The 25,715-nt window shown below is 39.9% G+C and overlaps 1 protein-coding gene across 1 annotated transcript; it reads left to right on the top strand.

Annotated features, from left to right (window-relative positions):
• Positions 1-1,014: 1,014 nt before the first annotated feature.
• Positions 1,015-25,201, top strand: LOC112785976 (uncharacterized). The gene is made up of 5 exons (XM_025829398.1): positions 1,015-1,215; positions 1,315-1,482; positions 1,605-2,121; positions 24,890-24,989; positions 25,075-25,201. Exons 1-5 carry the CDS (start codon positions 1,015-1,017, stop codon positions 25,199-25,201), a joined length of 1,113 nt encoding a protein of 370 aa, XP_025685183.1.
• Positions 25,202-25,715: the final 514 nt, after the last annotated feature.

Raw genomic sequence — 25,715 nt, 5'->3', positions numbered from 1 at the left:
CCCAAGTTCTGAATGGTTAGAGAACAATTTAAAGTTATTTGAGGGAGACAGAGATGCCATTGATATGTGTAAAATAGCGGGGAAGAGGGGTCATGTCGATCTGTACGTGGTCCATAAGGTTGAGGTTGATGAAGAGTTTCCTGAAGTAGGGTTTCTTGATGTTAGAGGCCCAGGTGAACAGGTTCAGGAGGCGGAGAGGGCCAATGATGAAGAGAAAAATAATCAGAAATAGCTGGTGATTTATCAGGGTGATAGGGGTCAGGAGGTGGAAAGGGCCAATACAGAGGCAGTTAAAGCGGGAGATAAGCTGAACCCGGATGAGCAGGTTAAATTGAATAGTGATGAGGATTTCACTCCATCTGATGGTGAGGTTGACAGTGCAGATGATGTGATGTTTACAGATAGTGAAGAGGAGTATGATGATGAGAGCGGATTTGATGAAGTAAGAGGTGGGACGGATGGTGATCGGGTTGAAAAAGGGAAAGGGGTTGCAGGAGGTGATTTCAGTGATGAGGAAGGTTCAATAGTGATGAAGTTGATGTGGATTATGAAGTGGGTCGTGGTTCAGAGAAAGAGGACAGCGTGGATGATGATAACAACAAAGCAATTAGATATCCGATCCATAAAGATGTGAAAAACATGACAAGGTACAAATGGGAAGTTGGAACTGTGTTTGCTTCAAGGGAGGAATTCAAGGACACTTTAACAGCTTATGCAGTGCAAACAAGAAGGGGACTGAGGTATGCGAAACTTGACTTGGTCAGGGTGAGGGCTGTTTGTCAAGAGGGTTGCCCGTTTTGGTTATACACAGCAAAAATGAGTGAGGAGAAGACTTGGCAGCTGAGGTCAATGAACCTTAAGCATACTTGTGGCCAGTCACATAGGGTAGGGATACTGCATACTGATTGGCTGAGTATAGCATTTGGGAAGAAAGTGGAAGGTAACCCAGAGGTGAAGATAAAGGATCTGGTCAACAAGGCACAAAGGAAATAGAATTTGACAGTGACAACTTCAATGGCAGCAAGGTCTAGACAAGCTGCATTGGATGAGATTCAGGGAGCTTACCGGAAGCAGTACAAAAGGATTGCTGACTACTGCTCCGAGCTGCTACGTGCTAATCCAGGGTCCTCAGTGATGCTCAAGGTACAGAGGTCCCCTGATTTTGAGGTTGAGGACCAGCACCAGGGGTTAAACAATTACTACATTTTTCAAAGGGTATATATGTGCCTAGCTGCTTACAAGAAGAGCTTCCTGTAGTGTAGAAAGTTTGTTGGATTGGATGGCTGTTTTCTAAAGACACCTCAATGGGGGCAGTTGTTGACAGTGATTGGGTGGGATCCCAATGATCAAATGCTTCCAATTGCCTACGCCGTTGTGGAGGCAGAGACTAAAGACACCTGGAAGTGGTTTCTCCAGCTGCTCATTGACGACTTTGGAGCTGAGGTCATTGGGAAAACAACCTTCATGTCTGATCAGCAGAAGGTAAATGGTTGGGGTTGCAATTAAAATCTTACATTTGATAAATTTAAATTCTGGATGTTGAAGCTTTTGTCCTTTATTAATGCAGTAATTGTTATGTAACATAATTTTACCTGCTCTATTAGGGTCTCTTACCTGCTTTCGATGAAGTTATTCTAGGAGTGGACCATAGGTTCTGTGTCCGCCATCTTTACAATAACTTTAGGAAGAAATTTCCTGGGTTACACCTGAAGCAGCTGATGTGGAGGTGTGCAAAGGCTACACACTGGAAGGAATGGGAGAAAGAGATGCAAATCATAAGGCAGATCAACGTGGATGCGCACAGACATCTAAACACTATTCCTCCAAGATTTTGGAGCAGGTCCAGGTTTAATTTTCACTCTAAATGTGACACTCTTGTGAACAACATGTGTGAGAGCTTTGATAGTGCAATAGTAGACTCTAGGGAGAAACCTATAGTGTCAATGTTGGAGGACAATAGGGTTTATTTGATGAGTAGGTGGGCTCTTAATAGGAAAAGAATTAAGAACTTTAATGGGACAGTTTTACCTCGGATTAGGCTGAAATTAGAGAGGAAAGGCAGATCAGCTGGTGAGTGGAGGCCTTACTGGTCTGCTGCACAAACATATGAGGTTGTTAATGGTTTGTCACAGCTAAGGCTGAACTTCCAAGGCTTTAAACAAGGAGATAATGAATCTCTTTATGATGCCTGGGAGAGATACAAAGATATGCTAAGAAAATGCCCCTCTGAAATGTTTTCAGAGTGGGTGCAGTTAGACATCTTCTATTATGGGCTTACAGAGAAAGCTCAGATGTCTTTGGACCACTCAGCTGGTGGATCTATACACATGAAAAAGACAATTGAAGAAGCTCAAGAGCTCATTGATACAGTTGCCAGAAATCAGCATCTGTACCTGATGAGTATTTTGGTGAAAAATAAATTTCTCCCAAAACACACAAATCTAACCGGCAAGTGCACCGGGTCGCATCAAGTAATAAAAACTCACGGGAGTGAGGTCGATCCCACAGGGATTGATGGATCAAGCAACTTTAGTGGGTGATTAGTTTAGTCAAGCTAACATTTAGTGATTTGAGTGACAATTGAAGCCAACAGAATGTAAATGACAAGGAAAATTAAAGTGCAGAAAGTAAATTGCATTGAAACTTAAAGAGCAAGAAATGTAAATTGCAAGAATCTTAAATTGCAAGAAATGTAAATTGCATGAAATTAAAAGGGAGTGGGTGCTGGAAATTAAAAGAAAGCAGTAGATCAAGTAATTGGAAAGTTAAATTGCAAGAAGAATAAAGGAAATTAGGTACTGGGATTCATGAAATCAAACACGGAAGTGTAAATGACAATCAAACAGAGAAGTAAAAGATGCAGCAGGTTCAACAGATTTGGAAAATCACTTTAAAATCAAAACAGAGAGCAACTTGGCTCAATTGCAAAATCTAAATGAGAGGTTGAAGATCTCAGGGGTTGGATGAGACTAGAGACCAAGTCTAGATCTCAATTCCTTCCTTGATCCAACAGAGAATAATTGCAGAAGAAAATAGAGAAGAAAGCAGTAAAGAGAGTTTTGATTCAAATCACAATTCACTGAAATTATGCTGACAAGTAAACAGAGAGAATTCTCAAGGTGAGATTGAAACAGAATTTCTTCAATTCTCAACCCAAGATTCAAAAACAAAGAAAAGAAAATTTAAAGAGAGCTCTTGAATCCTCGTGCTCCCTTCTGGAGCCAGCCCCCCCACAAATATGAAAATGATGCCTTATATAGGCTTTACAAAATGGAAATAAAAATGAAATTAAAAACAAATTACAATTAAATGAAATTCCTATTTTATCTATTTCTTGTGCCTTTGAGTGATGATCATTTGGGCCCTTGCTCTTGATGGAATTGGGTTGATAAAGGCCTTGGTTGATTGCTCTTGGAGTTTGGAGAGGAACCGAATTGAACCGGGTTGAGTTTGCAAAAGTTGGACCAAAAGTTGGAGCTAAAGTTAGGGGTCTAACTTTGGCTCCAACTTTTCATAGCAGCCCACAAAACTTGCTGGTATGAACGTTGGTGCCAACGTTAGGGGTCTAACTTTGACCCTAACGTTGGCCTCCCTTATGCACATTTATGGCGCCAACTTTGTCCTCTTGTCATGTTGCCAATTTTATGCCCAATATATACTATCATATATGGTTGGAAAGCTCTGAATGTCAGCTTTCTAACCACCTGGAATCACCTCAATTGGACATCTACAACTCAAGTTATGATCATTTGAAGAGGGCATGGTCGCTGGCTTTGGTGTGCAGCGTTTGAGGTAACGTTAGCCCTCAAACGTTGGCGAAAACGCCAGTTCTGGAGGCTCAAATGTATTGTCCACCCCATACTATTATCCATTGTTGGAAAGCCCTGGATGTCTACTTTCCAATGCCGTTGGGAGCACATCAATTGGAGCTCTACAGCTCGAGTTATACTCCTTTGAAGGTGCAGAGGTCAGTTGGCCTCACTGCAGGTTGCCACCATGTTCGTTTATGCACATTGCGGGGCAGTTTTCTCCCTCAATTTTAGTGTCCACCATGCAGTGCCATATATGCTTGGAAAGCTCTTGATTCCTACTTTCCAATGCTTCTTGAATCACGTCATTTGGAGCTCTGTAGCTCAAGTTATTCTTGTTGGAAGTATACCCCTTATATGCCTTGTGGTGTGTGGCGCCAACGTTAGCCTCAAAGTTAGGGGGCTAACGTTGGCGCAAACGTTGGCCCCTCTCCCTTATGTTTTCATGTGCCAACGTTAGCCTCCAAGTTAGGGGGCTAACGTTGGCGCAAACGTTGGTGCCCAGGGGAGATCTTCTCAAGTTCCAACGTTAGCCTCCAAGTTAGGGGGCTAACGTTGGGGCTAACGTTGGCCCTTCTCCCTTTGTCTTCATGTTCCAACGTTAGCCTCCAAGTTAGGGGGCTAACGTTGGCGCAAACGTTGGATGGCCAGGGAGGAAAATTCAAGTTCCAACGTTAGCCTCCAAGTTAGGGGGCTAACGTTGGGGCTAACTTCATGCTTCCTGGTTCAATTTCACTTATTCCTTTGTCCTCTCTTCACTTCTAGCCATTCCTTCTTGCTTCACCCTTTCTCCAAGCCTTCTTCACCTATCATTAATCAACCAATCACATCAAAGCTATGCTCAAAATCATGAGATATTCATTCTTTCATAATATGTGACAATTTTAGCATAAAACCTCATGAAATAGCATGAATTCATACATGGTTGATTAAATCAAAGGAAGCATGAAAATCTACCCACTTGGCTTGCTTATGGCTCAAGAAAGTGCATAAAACCTATTGAAAACAAAGGAAAAAGGCATAGAAAAACATGACATGATGACATGTCAACACAACACCAAACTTAAACCTTGCTTGTCCCCAAGCAAGAAAAGAATCATGCAGTAAAGATTGACAATCCAAGGTAAGAAGAATAGCAACTCAATGTTCATGGTAAGCTAGTTTTCTAAGCATGCTATAATCACAAAAGAAATGTAAATGATTGATGCTTCCATCTAGCTCAATTTATGAAATCTTTCTTTTATATTTCTTCCTTGAAACAAGCTTTTGAATTTTTTTTATTTAGCTTCTCCTTTTGGGTGCTTTGCCCCATGAGTTGATAACAAAGCTACGACTTCTAAATGCTTTGTTTTCAAGTATTACCACTTGATACATAAGCACCACAAGCATTTGATTAGAGGACTTCATTAAGCTCATTTTTCTTTTCTTTTCTTAACTCTCTAATCATTGATGCTCAGAGCCTTGAGCCTTGAGGGAGTGCTTTTGCACTTTGAGCCTAGCCTTGACTTCTAAGTGTTTTGTTTTCAAGCATTTGGCTTGATACATAAACACCACAAGTACTTAGCAAATAAATTGCCATTGGTACTCAGAGCCTTCAGCTTTCTCACTCTTTCCCTTTTTCTTTTCTCGCTTTATTTTTGCATTTGCTTCTTCAAGGTTTTCATGATATTCAAAAGATTTCACAAAATGTCCTAGATGAAAACTTCAATTAAATAAAATCTAATGCAATTAAGCAACAATCAAACATACTAGCTTACCAATACTTTTATGCACATGCTAAAATCTTCTTTAATGCCTTGTTTGTTTATGATCATGATACTTTGTTGCTTTTGAATTCACAAAACTCAAGTTGGTATTCACAATGACACAGCACCATGTTGCAAATTAAAAATCAACTATGCCTTTTCATACACACATGCATACAGAGAAGGTAAAGACAATTATGCAGTTTATAGTGCTTGAAACAAATGAGAGGAAAAAGAACTTTACAACCTTGTAGTTCATCTTCTCTATTGTTGTCATTTTCTTCCCATTCTCCTCCTTCCATACCAAACTCAGAATGCTTGCTCATCCTCAAGCAACTATTAGAACCGTGGCTATGGGGCTAAGATGGATCATGAATGTCTTACACAAGAAATGTTAGTAGTACATGTGTTTCAAGCAAGCAAAATTAAAGATAATAATCAAGGCACAAGAGACAGAGACATTGTGATTGCAAGCTTAAGAAGGTGAGCATAATACTTTGCATAAAGAATAAGTGGCACACCAAACTTAATGTGACACTTTCACTTGGAATCAATGCAAGTATCCAGTAAAGATTTGAAGCAAACTGTGTTGCATAGCAACACCAAACTTAGAATGCAATCCTATGTCAATTTATTTGAACTAAAACTAAACAAAAGAAACTGTTATATGTTAAATACAATCACCAAATGAAGAGTCTGTTATGAATAAGGATGTCTTGGTGATGTATTAACAATAACAGTTAATGAAGGAAAGCATTAAAAACAAGTAAATAAATGAAACAAAGGGAAAATAAAAATTATCCAACTAAGAAGAAAAATAACACTGTAAAAGGCAATATGATTATGCAGACAAGTGATGTTGCTGGACTGGTTTGCATAGAAAAATAGGTGGCACACCAAACTTAGAATCTTGGTGTGTCACTTTCATGTAAAATTGATGCAATCATCCATGAAAATGGAAAACAGTTTGTTGCAGGGCAACACCAAACTTAGAATGTAATCATATGCCAATTTATTGAAATTTAAACGAAGCAAGGAGAAGAATTGTACCTACTGTCTACCTGTTCTTTACTTTCTTCCTTTTCTTCCAATTTGTTAAGAGAAATGACTTCAAAGGAGGAGAAGTTTCAGCTAGTGCCCCTTGTCTTGGTCTCTCCTCAGCAAGCTTCCTTGTGAAATTGGCTTGATTGATCTTGCTTGCTGGATCAGGGGGAGGATTGTTTGCAGTTGACTTTCTCATGAACGTTGTCCTTGGTGTCTTGGTCACAATCCTCTTCTTGGTGCTTTTGTTAAATGCCTTCACTTCTTGGATGTCAAGACATGGTTGCTGTGTGATTATTGGAGTGATTTCTTCAATTAGGGCCTCTTGTATTGGTGGTTCCATGAACTCCTCCTTTATGTACTTTTCTGCTTCACTTGAGTTTGGAATGACTTCTTCACTTTCTTGCTCCTCCACTTCCTCTTTTACACTCATCAATTGGCCTTCATTTTTCTTGCTCAGTGGTTCTAAGCTCCTCCTTATTTTCTCTACTTCTTCATTCATATTTTTGAAGACAGCCTCTTGCCTTTTTTCGAATATTTGTGCTTCTTTCGCATATTTTTCGAGCTTGGACTCAAGCTCTGAAAGCCTTGAGTGGTTCATGGAAGTTTGTGGAGGTTGTGAGTGTTCAGGTTCTTTTGTCACCTCAAGTGTAGTTTCATTTTCAACCTCCTCATTCTTTATTGAAAGTTCACTTGATGCAGTAGCCTCCTCATCTTGTTTTTCCACTTCCTCACTCACAAATTGGTCTTCATCTTCACTGTTTGATGGTTCTAAGTCCCCCCTTGATTGCTCTGAGGACTCATTCATCTTCTTGAATACGAATTCTTTCCAAGATGGGGATTTTGTGTGTATTTCCACTAGTTTTCTCTGTATTTCAATGGCTTCAAGGTATTCCTCATCTGTAAATACAAGGGATGAAGGTTGAGAGTAATTCTGGTGACGTGAATGTGTTGTGGTGAAGTTGTGTTGAGGGGTGTGAAATGAGTTGTGTGATTGATGGGACGACTGGTATGGACTTTGGAGGAAACTTTGTGTTGAGGCATAATTAAGTGATGAAGAACTTTCAAATGAGAAACTGGGACGTGAGGGTGGATGCTTTTCCATTCTTTGGCGATGCTTCCATCTTCCATGAGGATAATGATATGAATCATTTTGTGGTGGTGGTTGGTATCCCATATGATTTTCTTTCTCATCTTGTGGTTCTGAAGCATGGCTCCATGAATTGGAGAGCCCAGAATTTGAAGTTTCTTGGTGATATTCCCATCCATCATTAGAGATTGGTGATGGTGGGTGATATCCCATAGAATTTGTTTGATCATAAGATGAGTTGAACTCCATTTGAGTTTTGCAAAACACAACACCAAGGAGAATTGAAATTCATATCTCAGAGATGAATTTCTTAGTGAGGCAATAACTCAAACACCTTGGTTTCAACTTAGAGCAGAGAACAAAAACAAAGAAAATGCTTAATCTAGACTTCTCACCCACTTAATCATTGTTGATCTAATCAATCCCCGGCAACGGCGCCAAAAACTTGATGAGTATTTTGGTGAAAAATAAATTTCTCCCAAAACACACAAATCTAACCGGCAAGTGCACCGGGTCGCATCAAGTAATAAAAACTCACGGGAGTGAGGTCGATCCCACAGGGATTGATGGATCAAGCAACTTTAGTGGGTGATTAGTTTAGTCAAGCTAACATTTAGTGATTTGAGTGACAATTGAAGCCAACAGAATGTAAATGACAAGGAAAATTAAAGTGCAGAAAGTAAATTGCATTGAAACTTAAAGAGCAAGAAATGTAAATTGCAAGAATCTTAAATTGCAAGAAATGTAAATTGCATGAAATTAAAAGGGAGTGGGTGCTGGAAATTAAAAGAAAGCAGTAGATCAAGTAATTGGAAAGTTAAATTGCAAGAAGAATAAAGGAAATTAGGTACTGGGATTCATGAAATCAAACACGGAAGTGTAAATGACAATCAAACAGAGAAGTAAAAGATGCAGCAGGTTCAACAGATTTGGAAAATCACTTTAAAATCAAAACAGAGAGCAACTTGGCTCAATTGCAAAATCTAAATGAGAGGTTGAAGATCTCAGGGGTTGGATGAGACTAGAGACCAAGTCTAGATCTCAATTCCTTCCTTGATCCAACAGAGAATAATTGCAGAAGAAAATAGAGAAGAAAGCAGTAAAGAGAGTTTTGATTCAAATCACAATTCACTGAAATTATGCTGACAAGTAAACAGAGAGAATTCTCAAGGTGAGATTGAAACAGAATTTCTTCAATTCTCAACCCAAGATTCAAAAACAAAGAAAAGAAAATTTAAAGAGAGCTCTTGAATCCTCGTGCTCCCTTCTGGAGCCAGCCCCCCCACAAATATGAAAATGATGCCTTATATAGGCTTTACAAAATGGAAATGAAAATGAAATTAAAAACAAATTACAATTAAATGAAATTCCTATTTTATCTATTTCTTGTGCCTTTGAGTGATGATCATTTGGGCCCTTGCTCTTGATGGAATTGGGTTGATAAAGGCCTTGGTTGATTGCTCTTGGAGTTTGGAGAGGAACCGAATTGAACCGGGTTGAGTTTGCAAAAGTTGGACCAAAAGTTGGAGCTAAAGTTAGGGGTCTAACTTTGGCTCCAACTTTTCATAGCAGCCCACAAAACTTGCTGGTATGAACGTTGGTGCCAACGTTAGGGGTCTAACTTTGACCCTAACGTTGGCCTCCCTTATGCACATTTATGGCGCCAACTTTGTCCTCTTGTCATGTTGCCAATTTTATGCCCAATATAGACTATCATATATGGTTGGAAAGCTCTGAATGTCATCTTTCTAACCCACTTGGAATCATTTCAATTGGACATCTACAACTCAAGTTATGATCATTTGAAGAGGGCATGGTCGCTGGCTTTGGTGTGCAGCGTTTGAGGTAACGTTAGCCCTCAAACGTTGGCGAAAACGCCAGTTCTGGAGGCTCAAATGTATTGTCCACTGATGCCAAGGCATCTTAGGCTAGTTTCACTAGCCTTTTTCTTTTATTTTTAGTTGTTTTATGCATTTTCTTGAGCCTTAAGTAATCATTTTGGCCAAATAGTCATGCTTGTCTTAAATCATTCAAACATGAAGATTTTTATGCAAATTCCATGAGTTTTTAGTTATATTCCTTGAATGCTATGAATGGAAGAATTCTCATGAATTTTAGCAAGACTTTGATGCAACTGTTTGGATGATTTCAGGGAAGAAGAGGCTAGGCAAGGAAGCAACAAAATCAATAAAGGAAGCTTGAATATCACATGTGGAGTTTAAGTTCCAGTTTAAGCCTAAACTGGAGCTTAAACGCCAAAAATCATGAAGGATAAGAAATGCTGGAAATGAAGTTTAACCTCCAGTTTGACCTCAAACTGGAGGTTAAACGCCAGAATGGAAGGTCTCACCAAAGAAGCATTTCCACGTTTAACCTCCAGTTTGACCTCAAACTGGAGGTTAAACGCCAGAATAATAATGCCACTCAGGAAGGAGTTCCACGTTTAACCTCCAGTTTGACCTCAAACTGGAGGTTAAACGTGTTCGACACCTCCAGGGCTACCATTCTAAGCTTCCACGTTTAACCTCCAGTTTGACCTCAAACTGGAGGTTAAACGTGTTCGACCTCCAGGGCTGCCCTTCCTTTATCCACGTTTAAGCTTCAGTTTAACCTTAAACTGAAGCTTAAACGTGTTATATGGAACAGCTTGACCATGCCTTCTTCAAACATAAATAACTTGAGCTACAAAACTCCAAATGAGGTGATTCAAAATGCATTGGAAAGAAGACATCTAGAGCTTTCCAAGAATATATGGCATGCATGGTGGATACTAAAAATTGAGGGAGAAAACAGCCCCGTAATGTGCATAGAAGAGCATAGTACCAACATGCAATCAGGCCAGCTGACCTCTTCACCTTCCATGGAGTATAACTCGAGTTGTAGAGATCCAATTGAGGTGCTTCCAGTTGCGTTAGAAAGCTGACATCCATAGCTTTCCAACGAGGTATAATAGTCTATATTTGGCATCAAATTGGCAAGGTTGACAAGAGAACAAAGTGACGACTCAAGAAAGGGGGGTGCAACATTTGAGTGTAGTTTAATGGATCATTATCCTTTTTGGATCAATTATGTCACTCAGCCCTTCAAGCAAGCAAGGCCCATCAACAACACCAAATCAAGGCCACAAGAATCATCTAGAATAGTTTATTTTCATTTGATTGTAATTTGCTTTGAATTTCATTTTCATTTTGTAATTTAGGGAGCCTATTTAAAGGCCTTAGTTTCTGCATTTGAGAGGAGGGGATTGAGGGGGAATCCAGCCCCTGAGGGGGAGAACTTTGGATCATTTTCTTTTAGTTTTGTAATTGAATTCAGAGCTATGACTCACTAAACCCCTTTCATTGGGTTAGGGAGCTCTATTGTAATTCAATGAATCAATAATAGTTTATCTTCTTCTTCAATCTTTTCTCTTGAATTTTGTTAGAAAGCTTCTCGATCTAATTCCATTGGGTAGTTGTCTTGGGAAAGAAACTACCCATAATTGGAATCCTTCGGAACCTTGGGAAAGGAATGGAGGATTCATGCTAGAGAAGCTTTCTCACAGTGAATTGGATTGGGGTTTGGATGGATATTGTGACATGTAATCCTACCAAATTGTGGTTCATGAAACTGTGTGGTAAAATCAGTGATCGAGCATCATCTCTTCTTATGAACATTTAAACCAAGGGATTGGGAATTTGTTTGTTTTTAGAGAGAATTGGTGAGCCAAGGGATTGGGATCCAATCATATAAGATTGCCAAGCAAAATTTAATGAACGCATTGGTTGAGGAAGAGATAAACATGTTTTGATTCGGAGATCTCAATATCTCCTATAACCCAATGAATTCCCCATTTCTGATCTACCACTTTCTCTTTACATTCTGCAATTAAATTCATGCAATCACCCCATCCCTTTTAATTTCAGCAATTTAGCTTCTCGCTCTTTAATTCATGCAATTTTACATTCCACAATTCTCATCTAAATTTTGATTCCGCTCAACTAGAACATACTTCTAATCCGAATTGCTCACTCAACCAATCCTTGTGGGATTCGACCTCACTCTATTGTGAGTTTTTACTTGACGATAACCGGTGCACTTGCCGGAAGGAATTTTGCCGATCGTGCAATTTCCTAAATCGTAGCATAACAAGTTTATGCGCATCAAGTTTATGGCGCCGTTGCCGGGGATTGGTTTTCGATTGACAATTCTCAAATTGGAAGTTAACTAGATTGAGCAATTTTTCTTTTCTTTTGTTAATAGTTTTTGTTTCAGTTTATTACTGCTAATTTCTGCAGATTTTAATTTGTTTTCTTTGCTTATTCACTTGTTAGCATACTAACCACTAGCTGTTTGTGATATTGCCTCACTATGGGATTTCCACTATCTTTGGATGAGTATTGTTTGAGACTAAGCACATTGCAAAAATGAAAGGAGTATCCATCATCTTTTGGTCAATCAAAATCCATGAGAAACTCTCCACCACCACAGAATGATTCATGTTATTATGCTCATGGTGGGTGGGAGTATCAGGAACAGGAAACGGGGTACTTCCCAGAGCCACAAAATGGTCCATGTTTTGGTGAATTTGAACACTACTCAAGTTGTGGCTGGGAAGATCAAAACCAAAGAGATTTCACTTATTCACACCCCATTCATCAAGAGCCATCACCTCTGAATTATCCAACCTCACCTCCTAGTTTTACATATCCAAATTCTTCATCACTTGAGCAATTCTCAGCACAAAATTCCTTCTCAAATTCATACAATTCATTTCACTATCCACAAGACTCATTCCACTACACACAAGAGTCATACCACTACCAACACGCCAACCAAAGACTCTATCAACCCACACAAAACACATACTCCCAGCCACCATATCACAGCCAAGATAATCAACCTCATCAACCTAATCCGAACCAACAATTTCAAGATCAATTAAACAGGATAGAAGGAATGCTTGCAACCATGAGTCAAGACATAACCGATTTGAAAGGCTTTAAGGAAGAATTGATATCCAACTTACAAAATCAAGGTGCTGCCATTCAAAAGCTAGAAGCACAAATTGGATATCTATCAAAGCAAATCCCTACCCACAATTCTTCTAGTGAGACCATGGCAAACCCAAGGGAGGAATCAGAAGAACAAGAAAGGGAGAAAGTCAATCAAGGGAGATCACACTCCAATGACACAGAGAGTTGCAAAGAGGAAGGGTTCATTGAACCACAAATTCAGGAAGCTTTTGATGAACAGGATACTCCAACTGTCCAACAACAACCAAGTTCTGAGATCAAGGATGTGAAGGCAGTAGAAACAAGCACCAAAATGAGGATTGTGACCGAGAAACAAAGGACCATATCCATGAAGAAGAGAAGGTCGAAGAACAATCCAACTCCTGAGCCAACAAGCAAGTTCACTCAAGCCAATCACAAGGGAAAGCTTGCTGGAAAGAAGCATTCACAACAAGGGGCACTAACTAGCTCCTTTATCCACTTGAAGTCATTCCTCTTAACAAACTGGAGGAAGAGGAAGAAAGTCAAGAACAGCATGTCAAGCTAATGACGTTAAAGAAGCGCTTGTTGGGAGGCAACCCAACCAAAGGTAGTTTTTCTTTTCTAGTTATTTCAATAAAAGAGTTAAGTAGATTTATCTGTATTGCAAGGAGCTAAGTTTGGTGTTGCACACCAAAACAATTCAAGGGTGAATGTGAGATTCTAAGTTTGGTGTTCCACCAAAAACTTCATTAAAAGCACATTTCTACCTCAGCATGACTAGTCACTAGCTCCAACCAATCAGGGAAACTACTTAAACAATAGTTTAATTTCTAGTTCATAGTTTCTTTTTCTAGTTCATAGTTATTTTCTTAATAAAAGCACATGAGGTTTTCTGCATATGATCCAAATTGCTGCATATGGCAAGGAACTAAGTTTGGTGTTCACACACCAATCTAAGTTCAGAGGCCTACAAACATACATGCATGCTAACCAAAGTGCTTGGGGAACAAGCAACTTCTAATAGCTTTGCAGGAAGACAATCAATCTCATGGAAGGAATATACATCATCATCAAAGAGAACACCAAGGCTAGGAAGGATGATGAACAACAAAGAAGATGCTAAAAGGTTGTATTGTCACTTAATTGCTTGTACTTTGAATTGCTGATATTGGAAGTTTGCATGCACCCCTGCTTTAAGTTTGAGTCATTGCAGTTTTTGTTTGTCTGTTTGTTTAATTTCCAAATAAGTGATAGTCTAAGTGTCTGGATAAACTTCACTTGCTTAAATGTATGCTTGCCATGCTTGTTCTGTTTCCATAAAATAAAAGAAATGTTTGAACAAAAGTAACTCAATTCCATTTGGTAAGAAATCAAATAAGATTAAGTGGTGGTATGCATGTTTGATTGAATAGTCAGCTCACTAAGAAATAAAGTTAGAATTGTCACTTTTAGTGGAAATTAGGATGCTGTCTATGGATCTTGATGAATAAATGTCTTTGGCCATGAAAAAGAAAGAAAAAGAAGAAGAAAAAGCCACTGAAAAAGGGCAACCAAAAAGCAAAAAAATTGAGAAAACAAGCTAGGCACCAATGGTTTGAACTTCTGAGACAAATGCCTGTGGTGTTTATGTATTAAGGATATGCTTGGATGAATAGGTTCTGAGGAGTGTTTCAACACTTGGTAACTTGGGTTAACTAACCCGGGATTATCAACCAAAAGTCCATTATCAAGAGCAACCTAAATACAAAACATTTAGTCACACAAAGAGGTGCTGGGCACCAATGTCTCAAGAAGAAATGTGAACTAAAATGCCTGTAGTGGATATGTGTAGTGCACTAATAAGAAAAAGAAAATGCCAAAGGCTTGAGCAACACATGACACTGAGCAACAAGGAGCAAATAAGCTCAAATAAAAAGAAAAACAAAGAAAAGAAACTTGCCAAGGATATGTGAATAACAAGAGGCCATAAGCAGTGTTTTAGTGGAAACATAAAAAGTGACTTTCTTACCTAAGAAACAATAAAGTGATGCTGCAACAACTTTCTGCATGAACACCCCATTAATCAATGTCAATTACTTACTGATATGGCTAATGAATTTACTTTCTGTTTCATTCTTTCTTCTCAATAATTCAGAACTTGCTTGGGGACAAGCAAGGATTAAGTTTGGTGTTGTGATGCCAAGGCATCTTAGGCTAGTTTCACTAGCCTTTTTCTTTTATTTTTAGTTGTTTTATGCATTTTCTTGAGCCTTAAGTAATCATTTTGGCCAAATAGTCATGCTTGTCTTAAATCATTCAAACATGAAGATTTTTATGCAAATTCCATGAGTTTTTAGTTATATTCCTTGAATGCTATGAATGGAAGAATTCTCATGAATTTTAGCAAGACTTTGATGCAACTGTTTGGATGATTTCAGGGAAGAAGAGGCTAGGCAAGGAAGCAACAAAATCAATAAAGGAAGCTTGAATATCACATGTGGAGTTTAAGTTCCAGTTTAAGCCTAAACTGGAGCTTAAACGCCAAAAATCATGAAGGATAAGAAATGCTGGAAATGAAGTTTAACCTCCAGTTTGACCTCAAACTGGAGGTTAAACGCCAGAATGGAAGGTCTCACCAAAGAAGCATTTCCACGTTTAACCTCCAGTTTGACCTCAAACTGGAGGTTAAACGCCAGAATAATAATGCCACTCAGGAAGGAGTTCCACGTTTAACCTCCAGTTTGACCTCAAACTGGAGGTTAAACGTGTTCGACACCTCCAGGGCTACCATTCTAAGCTTCCACGTTTAACCTCCAGTTTGACCTCAAACTGGAGGTTAAACGTGTTCGACCTCCAGGGCTGCCCTTCCTTTATCCACGTTTAAGCTTCAGTTTAACCTTAAACTGAAGCTTAAACGTGTTATATGGAACAGCTTGACCATGCCTTCTTCAAACATAAATAACTTGAGCTACAAAACTCCAAATGAGGTGATTCAAAATGCATTGGAAAGAAGACATCTAGAGCTTTCCAAGAATATATGGCATGCATGGTGGATACTAAAAATTGAGGGAGAAAACAGCCCCGTAATGTGCATAGAAGAGCATAGTACCAACATGCAATCAGGCCAGCTGACCTCTTCACCTTCCATGGAGTATAACTCGAGTTGTAGAGATCCAATTGAGGTGCTTCCAGTTGCGTTAGAAAGCTGACATCCATAGCTTTCCAACGAGGTATAATAGTCTATATTTGGCATCAAATTGGCAAGGTTGACAAGAGAACAAAGTGACGACTCAAGAAAGGGGGGTGCAACATTTGAGTGTAGTTTAATGGATCATTATCCTTTTTGGATCAATTATGTCACTCAGCCCTTCAAGCAAGCAAGGCCCATCAACAACACCAAATCAAGGCCACAAGAATCATCTAGAATAGTTTATTTTCATTTGATTGTAATTTGCTTTGAATTTCATTTTCATTTTGTAATTTAGGGAGCCTATTTAAAGGCCTTAGTTTCTGCATTTGAGAGGAGGGGATTGAGGGGGAATCCAGCCCCTGAGGGGGAGAACTTTGGATCATTTTCTTTTAGTTTTGTAATTGAATTCAGAGCTATGACTCACTAAACCCCTTTCATTGGGTTAGGGAGCTCTATTGTAATTCAATGAATCAATAATAGTTTATCTTCTTCTTCAATCTTTTCTCTTGAATTTTGTTAGAAAGCTTCTCGATCTAATTCCATTGGGTAGTTGTCTTGGGAAAGAAACTACCCATAATTGGAATCCTTCGGAACCTTGGGAAAGGAATGGAGGATTCATGCTAGAGAAGCTTTCTCACAGTGAATTGGATTGGGGTTTGGATGGATATTGTGACATGTAATCCTACCAAATTGTGGTTCATGAAACTGTGTGGTAAAATCAGTGATCGAGCATCATCTCTTCTTATGAACATTTAAACCAAGGGATTGGGAATTTGTTTGTTTTTAGAGAGAATTGGTGAGCCAAGGGATTGGGATCCAATCATATAAGATTGCCAAGCAAAATTCAATGAACGCATTGGTTGAGGAAGAGATAAACATGTTTTGATTCGGAGATCTCAATATCTCCTATAACCCAATGAATTCCCCATTTCTGATCTACCACTTTCTCTTTACATTCTGCAATTAAATTCATGCAATCACCCCATCCCTTTTAATTTCAGCAATTTAGCTTCTCGCTCTTTAATTCATGCAATTTTACATTCCACAATTCTCATCTAAATTTTGATTCCGCTCAACTAGAACATACTTCTAATCCGAATTGCTCACTCAACCAATCCTTGTGGGATTCGACCTCACTCTATTGTGAGTTTTTACTTGACGATAACCGGTGCACTTGCCGGAAGGAATTTTGCCGATCGTGCAATTTCCTAAATCGTAGCATAACAAGTTTATGCGCATCATCCACCCCATACTATTATACATTGCTGGAAAGCCCTGGATGTCTACTTTCCAATGCCGTTGGAAGCGCATCAATTGGAGCTCTACAGCTCGAGTTATACTCCTTTGAAGGTGCAGAGGTCAGTTGGCCTCACTGCAGGTTGCCACCATGTTCGTTTATGCACATTGCGGGGCAGTTTTCTCCCTCAATTTTAGTGTCCACCATGCAGTGCCATATATGCTTGGAAAGCTCTTGATTCCTACTTTCCAATGCTTCTTGAATCACCTCATTTGGAGCTCTGTAGCTCAAGTTATTCTTGTTGGAAGTATACCCCTTATATGCCTTGTGGTGTGTGGCGCCAACGTTAGCCTCAAAGTTAGGGGGCTAACGTTGGCGCAAACGTTGGCCCCTCTCCCTTATGTTTTCATGTGCCAACGTTAGCCTCCAAGTTAGGGGGCTAACGTTGGCACAAACGTTGGTGCCCAGGGGAGATCTTCTCAAGTTCCAACGTTAGCCTCCAAGTTAGGGGGCTAACGTTGGGGCTAACGTTGGCCCTTCTCCCTTTGTCTTCATGTTCCAACGTTAGCCTCCAAGTTAGGGGGCTAACGTTGGCGCAAACGTTGGATGGCCAGGGAGGAAAATTCAAGTTCCAACATTAGCCTCCAAGTTAGGGGGCTAACGTTGGGGCTAACTTCATGCTTCCTGGTTCAATTTCACTTATTCCTTTGTCCTCTCTTCACTTCTAGCCATTCCTTCTTGCTTCACCCTTTCTCCAAGCCTTCTTCACCTATCATTAATCAACCAATCACATCAAAGCTATGCTCAAAATCATGAGATATTCATTCTTTCATAATATGTGACAATTTTAGCATAAAACCTCATGAAATAGCATGAATTCATACATGGTTGATTAAATCAAAGGAAGCATGAAAATCTACCCACTTGGCTTGCTTATGGCTCAAGAAAGTGCATAAAACCTATTGAAAACAAAGGAAAAAGGCATAGAAAAACATGACATGATGACATGTCATCAGTACCTAAGTAGTGAGTCTTCCAAGAAAGAAGAGGCTAAAACAGTAACTGCTGAACTCAGTCCTGCAGAACAAGTTACTGAATTCAATCAGCAATTAGATTTTCTAACCAAACAGCTAGCCAAATTCAAAGAGATACTACAAGACAAAAGAATGGCTAATATGAATATGGAAGTACAGTTGAAGCAAACAAAACATCAGTTATCGAAACAAATAACAGAAGAGTGCCAAGCAGTTCAATTAAGAAGTGGGAAAACATTAAATACCTCACTTCAGAGCAGCAGAAAGCCAAGAAAAGAACAACTGATAGAGGATGAGCAAAATACTATCCAAAATCCCTCTGAGGACAGTAAGAGCCCAGAGATGAATAACTCTGGCGTTGAAATGCCAGAAACAGGTAGGAAGTTGGCGTCCAACACCAATCAAGCTTCCAACCCTGGCATTCAAACACCAGTGATGGATCAGACACACACAAGTGCTGATAACAACCTCTCTAAAAAGGCTTTCCCAACCACTTCTGTAGGAAATAAACCTGCAGCAACCAAGATTAAGGAGTACAAAGCCAAGATACCTTATCCTCAAAAACTCCGCCAAGAGGAGCAGGATAAGCAATTTGCTCGCTTTGTAGACTATCTCAGGACTCTTGAAATAAAGATTCCGTTTGCAAAGGCACTTGAGCAAATACCCTCTTATTCCAAGTTCATGAAAGATATCTTAAGTCATAAGAAGGACTGGAGAGAAACCGAAAGAGTTCTCCTCACTGAAGAATGCAGTACAGTCATTCTGAAAAGCTTCTCAGAAAAGCTTAAAGATCCCGGGAGCTTTATGATACCATGCATATTAGAGGGTAATTGCACCGAGACAGCTTTATGTGATCTTGGGGTAACCATCAACCTAATCCCTGCATCCACCATCAAAAAGCTTGGCTTGACTGAAGAGGTCAAACCAACCCGCATCTGTCTTCAACTTGCTGATAGCTCCATTAAATACCCATCAGGCATAATTGAGGACATGATTGTCAAGGTTGGGCCATTTGCCTTCCCTACTGACTTTGTAGTGCTGGAAATGGAGGAGTACAAGAGTGCAACTCTCATTCTAGGAAGACCATTCCTAGCAACTGGACGAACCCTCATTGACATCCAAAAAGGGGAGATAACCTTGAGAGTCAATGAGGATGAGTTTAAGTTGAATGTTGTCAAAGCTATGCAACATCCAGACACATCAGACGATTGCCTGAGCGTTGATATTATTGACTCCCTAGTGGAAGAGGTCAATATGACTGAGAGTCTCGAATTAGAGCTAGAGGACATTTTTAAAGATGTTCAGCCTGATCTGGAGGATTCAGAGGAATTGAAAGAGCCTCTGAAACTTCCTCAGGAAGAGGAAAAACCTCCTAAACCCGAGCTCAAACCATTACCACCATCCCTGAAATATGCATTTCTGGGAGAAGGTGACACTTTTCCGGTGATCATAAGCTCTGCTTTAAATCCCCTGGAAGAGGAAGCGCTACTTCAAGTGCTAAGGACAGACAAGACAGCTCTTGGGTGGTCCATAAGTGACCTTAAGGGCATCAGCCCAGCAAGATGCATGCACAAGATCCTATTGGAGGATGATGCTAAGCCAGTGGTTCAACCATAGAGGCGGCTAAATCCAGCCATGAAGGAAGTGGTGCAGAAAGAGGTCACTAAGTTACTAGAGGCTGGGATTATTTATCCTATTTCTGATAGCCCCTGGGTGAGTCCTGTCCATGTTGTCCCTAAGAAGGGAGGTATGACAGTGGTTCATAATAAAAAAAATGAACTGGTTCCTACAAGAACAGTTACAGGGTGGCGTATGTATATTGACTACAGAAGGCTCAATACAGCCACCAGGAAGGATCACTTCCCTTTACCATTCATAGACCAGATGCTAGAAAGACTAGCAGGTCATGAATACTACTGCTTTTTGGATGGCTATTCAAGTTACAACCAAATTGCAGTAGATCCTCAGGACCAAGAGAAAACAGCATTCACATGTCCATCTGGAGTATTTGCATACAGAAGAATGCCTTTTGGTCTGTGCAATGCACCTGCAACCTTTCAGAGGTGCATGCTCTCTATCTTCTCTGATATGGTAGAGAAATTTCTGGAAGTCTTCATGGATGACTTCTCAGTATTTGGAGACTCATTTAGCTCCTGTCTTAACCATCTAGCACTTGTTCTGAAAAGATGCCAAGAGACTAACCTGGTTCTAAATTGGGAAAAATGTCACTTTATGGTGACTGAATAAATTGTCCTTGGGCATAAAATTTCGAACAAGGGAATAGAGGTGGATCAAGCTAAGGTAGAGGTAATTGAAAAATTACCACCACCCACCAATGTTAAGGCAATCAGAAGCTTTCTGGGGCATGTAGGATTCTATAGGATGTTTATAAAGGATTTTTCAAAAATTGCAAAACCTCTGAGCATTCTGCTAGCTGTTGACACGCCATTTATGTTTGACACAGAGTGTCTGCAGGCGTTTGAAACTCTGAAAGCTAAGCTGGTCACAGCACCAGTTATTTCTGCACCAGACTGGACATTACCATTTGAACTAATGTGTGATGCCAGTGACCATGCCATTGGTACAGTACTGGGACAGAGGCATAACAAGCTTCTGCATGTCATTCATTATGCTAGCCGCATTTTAAATGATGCCCAGAAAAAATTACACAACCACAGAAAAAGAGCTGCTTGCAGTGGTTTATGCCATTGACAAGTTTAGATCATGCTTAGTAGGATCAAAAGTGATTGTGTACACTGACCATGCTGCTCTTAAATATCTACTCACAAAGCAGGATTCAAAGCCCAGGCTCATAAGATGGGTGTTGCTTCTGCAAGAGTTTGATATAGAAATAAGAGACCGAAAAGGGACAAGAGAATCAAGTAGCTGATCACCTGTCCCAGATAGAACCAGTAGCAGGAGCATCCCTCCCTCCTACTGAGATCTCTGAAACCTTTCCGGATGAGCAATTATTTGCTATTCAGGAAGCTCTGTGGTTTGTAGACATTGCAAACTATAAGACACAAGGTTCTCCTTTTGTAACCATGGAGAGGAAGCATGAAAAGCTTCTCTCAATACAGAGTCAAACAAAACCCTCACATTTAAACTCTAAGTTTGGTGTTGGGAGGCCACAACCAAACTCTAAGTTTGGTGTTGGGAGGTTCCAACCTTGCTCTGATTATCTGTGAGGCACCATGAGAGCTCATTGTCAAGCTATTGACATTAAAAAAGCGCTTGTTGGGAGGCAACCCAATGTTATTTAATCATATCTATTTTATTTTCTTTTTTTTATTTCGTCATTTATTAGGTTGATGATCATGTGAAGTCACAAAAACTACTGAAAAATAAAAAATAGAATGAAAAGCAGCATTGAAAATAGCACACACTGGAGGAGAGCAGTCTAGCGTTTAAACGCCAGAAACAAGCATCTGTCTGGCGTTTAACGCCAGAAACAAGCACCAAGCTGGCGTTTAATGCCATAAACAAGCATCTGCCTGGGGTTAAACGCCAGAAACAGGCTACATTTGGGCGTTTAACGCCAGAAACAAGCAGCAGTCTGGCGTTAAACGCCAGGATTGCACAGCAAGGGCGTTTTACAGGCCTAATTGGAGCATGGATGTTAAGTCCTTGACCCCACTTGATCTGTGGACCCCACAGGATCCTCTACAGGATCTATGAACCCCACAAGATTCCCTCAGGATCTGTGGACCCCACAGGATCCCCACCTACCTCACCATTCCAATTCAAACCATTTCCCTTCCATACCCACCCATTCAAACTTCTCCTTCTACTCCCTTCTATCTTCTTGTGGTCGAGGACGAGCAAACCTTTTAAGTTTGGTGTGGAAAAAAGCGTTGCTTTTTGTTTTTCCATAACCATTTATGGCACCTAGGCCAGAGAGACCTCTAGAAAGAGGAAAAGGAAGGCAGTTGCTTCCACCTCCGAGTCATGAGAGATGGAGAGGTTCATCTCAAGGGTCCATAGTTCAGTGGTAGAGCATTTGACTGCAGATCAAAGAGCTATAAGGGAGGAGCAACAAAGACAAGGAAGAAACATAGAGGAGCTCAAGAGCACCATTGGTTCTTCAAGAAGAGGAAGATGCCACCCTCATTAAGGTGGACCCATTCCTTAATCTCCTTGTTCTTATTTTCCTGTTTTTCGTTTACTATGCTTCATGTTTAATTATGTTTGTGTCTTTACTATATGATCACTAGTATCTAAGTGTCTATGTCTTAAAGATATGAATGTCCTATGAATCCATCACCTTTCTTAAATGAAAATTGTTTTCTGAAAAAGAAAAAGAAGTACATGAATTTCGAATTTTAAAATAGTTTAATTATTTTGATGTGGTGGCAATACTTTTTGTTTTCTGAAGGAATGCTTGAACAGTGCATATGTCTTTTGAATTTGTTGTTTATGAATGTTAAAATTGTTGGCACTTGAAAGAATGATGAAAAAGGAGAAATGTTATTTGATAATCTGAAAAATCATAAAAATGATTCTTGAAGCAAGAAAAAGCAGTGAAGAACAAAGCTTGCAGAAAAAAATGCGAAAAAAAAGAGAGCAAGAAAAAGAAAAAGCAAGCAGAAAAAGCCAAAAGCTCTTTAAACCAAAAGGCAAGAGCAAAAAGCCAATAGCCCTTAAAACCAAAAGGCAAGGGTAATAAAAAGGATCCAAGGCTTTGAGCATCAGGGGATAGGAGGGCCTAAAGGAATAAAATCCTGGCCTAAGCGGCTAAACCAAGCTGTCCCTAACCATGTGCTTGTGGCGTGAAGGTGTCAAGTGAAAACTTGAGACTGAGCGGTTAAAGTCGAGGTCCAAAGCAAAAATAGAGTGTGCTTAAGAACCCTGAACACCTCTAATTGGGGACTTAAGCAAAGCTAAGTCACAATCTGAAAAGGTTCACCCAGTTATGTGTCTGTGGCATGTATGTATTCGGTGGTAATACGGGAAAATAGAGTGCTTAGGGCCACGGCCAAGACTCATAAAGTAGCTGTGTTCAAGAATCAACATACTGAACTAGAAGAATCAATAACACTATCTGAATTCTGAGTTCCTATAGATACCAATCATTCTGAACTTCAAAAGATAAAGTGAGATGCCAATAGCCCCGCTCATCTAACTAAGACTGATCTTCATAGATGTTTTTAGAAATTCATTGTATATTCTCTTCTTTTTATCCTACTTTGTTTTTAGTTGCTTGGGGACAAGCAACAATTTAATTTTGGTGTTGTGATGAGCGGATAATTTATACGCTTTTTGGCATTATTTTTAGGTAGTTTTTAATATGTTTTAGTCACTTTTTATTATATTTTTATTAATTTTTAAATAAAAATCACATTTCTGGACTTTACTATGATTTTGTGTGTTTTTCTGTAATTTCATGTATTTTCTTGCTGAAATTGAGGGAGCTGAGCAAAAATCTGATTCAGGCTGAAAAAGGACTGCTGATGCTGTTGGATTCTGACCTCTCTACACTCGGAATGGATTTTCTGGAGCTACAGGAGTCCAATTGGCGCGCTTCCAATTGGGTTGGAACGTAGACATCCAGGGCTTTCTATAAATATATAATAGTCCATACTTTGCCCAAGGATAGTCGACGTCAACTGGTGTTCAACGCCAGTTCCATGTTGCAGTCTGGCGTTCAGCGCCAGAAACAAGTTACAAGTTGGAGTTCAACGCCAGAAACAGGTTACAACCTGGCGTTCAACTCCAGAAACAGCCCAGGCACGTGAGAAGCTTAAGTCTCAGCCCCATCACACACCAAGTGGGCCCCAGAAGTGGATTTTTGCACTATCCATCTTAGTTTACTCATTTTCTGTAAACCTAGGTTACTAGTTTATTATTTAAACAACTTTTAGAGACTTATTTTGTACCTCATGACATTTTAGATCTGAACTTTGTACTCCTTGATGGCATGAGTCTCTAAACTCCATTGTTGGGGAAGAGGAGCTCTGCTGTGTCTCAATGAATTAATGCAAGTATTTCTGTTTTTCATTCATCACGCTTGTTTCTATCTAAGATGTTCATTCGCACTTCAATATGATGAACGTGATGATCCGTGACACTCATCACCATTCTCAATCTATGAACGCGTACCTGACAACCACTCCCGTTCTACCTTCGATTGAATGAATGTCTCTTGGATTCCTTAATCAAAATCTTCGTGGTATAAGCTAGAATTCATTGGCAGCATTCTTGAGAATCTGGAAAGTCTAAACCTTGTTTGTGGTATTCCGAGTAGGATTCAGGGATTGAATGACTGTGACAAGCTTCAAACTCACAAAGGTTGGGCATAGTAAAAGACGCAAAAAGACCAACGGATCCTATTCCAGCATGAGTGAGAACCGACAGATGATTAGCCGGGCGGTGACAGCACACCTGGACTATTTTCACTGAGAGGACGGATAGTAGCCATTGACAACAGTGATCCACCAACATACAGCTTGCCATAGGAAGACCTTGCGTGTGTGAAGAAGAAGACAGGGGAAAGCAGAGATTCAGAAGACAAAGCATCTCCAAAACTCCAACATATTCTCCATTACTGCAGAACAAGTATTTATTTCATGCTCTTTTATTTTTCGCAATTCAAACTGATAAATATAATTGATATCCTGACTAAGAATTACAAAATAACCATAGATTGCTTCAAGCAAACAATCTCCGTTGGATTCGACCCTTACTCACGTAAGGTATTACTTGGACGACCCAGTGCACTTGCTGGTTAGTTGTGCGAATTTGTGAGAAATAGTAATATTGACATTGACATACACAATTTCGTGCACCAGTAGCCAGTCCCACTTGTCTAGGAGGGGACAAATCCAAAGGTGCTCAAACTGTGGTGAATCTGGACATAAGAGGGGAGGATGAAAGAAGCCATCCCTGGATGTAAGTGTGTGTATATCATCAACTGCATGTATGTTAGGGTTACAGTTTCATTTTTCTATCAACTGAATTCTTTAATGTCTTTCAGGCCCAACAACCAAGGCAAGTTGCTAGCAAAAGGACCAGAGGAGGAAGGAAGCCTTCATCTATCAAACCTAAAGCCAGATTTAAGGCTTCATCCCAGCCTGACATGTCATCTGCAAGTTGAGGTTTAAGGAGGTCCACCAGGTCTAGAGCAGCATCTCAGCCCCAACCAGCTACCACCTCTTCTCAATCCAACTTAACCCATTCCAGGTCCAAGCCCACATCATCCTCTACTAGGTCCAACAGAAAGCCCACTAGAAGCCTTACACAAGAACCACCAGCACCAAAGGAGAAGGGTGCAGCCAGCTCCAGCCAACCAGCCAGGCCTGTCTCCTTTAGTCACAGAATTCCACTGCATGTATCTCCTAGAAAGCTGAAGCTCATGGCCAAACTTCCACCAAGACTTTGGGGAAAACTTTAGACTGTTCTGAAAATTTGTCTTTTGTGCTATAATTAATGTACTGTTGCTTGGTTTGAGACAATGTTTGTGACACTTTTCTTTTGGTTTTTTGAAAACTAGACAACATGGCTTATGATTAATCTTTCTTAGTGAGCAACAAAGTTGCAGTAGTTTTTTTGAGTGTCTTGGACTATATTTTGTTTAGTCTCCATGTAATGGAATTGATGGTATCCACCATTTGGTGT

The sequence above is a fragment of the Arachis hypogaea genome, chromosome 20 (assembly GCF_003086295.3).
Source record: "Arachis hypogaea cultivar Tifrunner chromosome 20, arahy.Tifrunner.gnm2.J5K5, whole genome shotgun sequence".
In the NCBI taxonomy this organism is placed as follows: Eukaryota; Viridiplantae; Streptophyta; class Magnoliopsida; order Fabales; family Fabaceae; genus Arachis; species Arachis hypogaea.
This window is presented reverse-complemented; position numbering and strand designations above follow the sequence as displayed.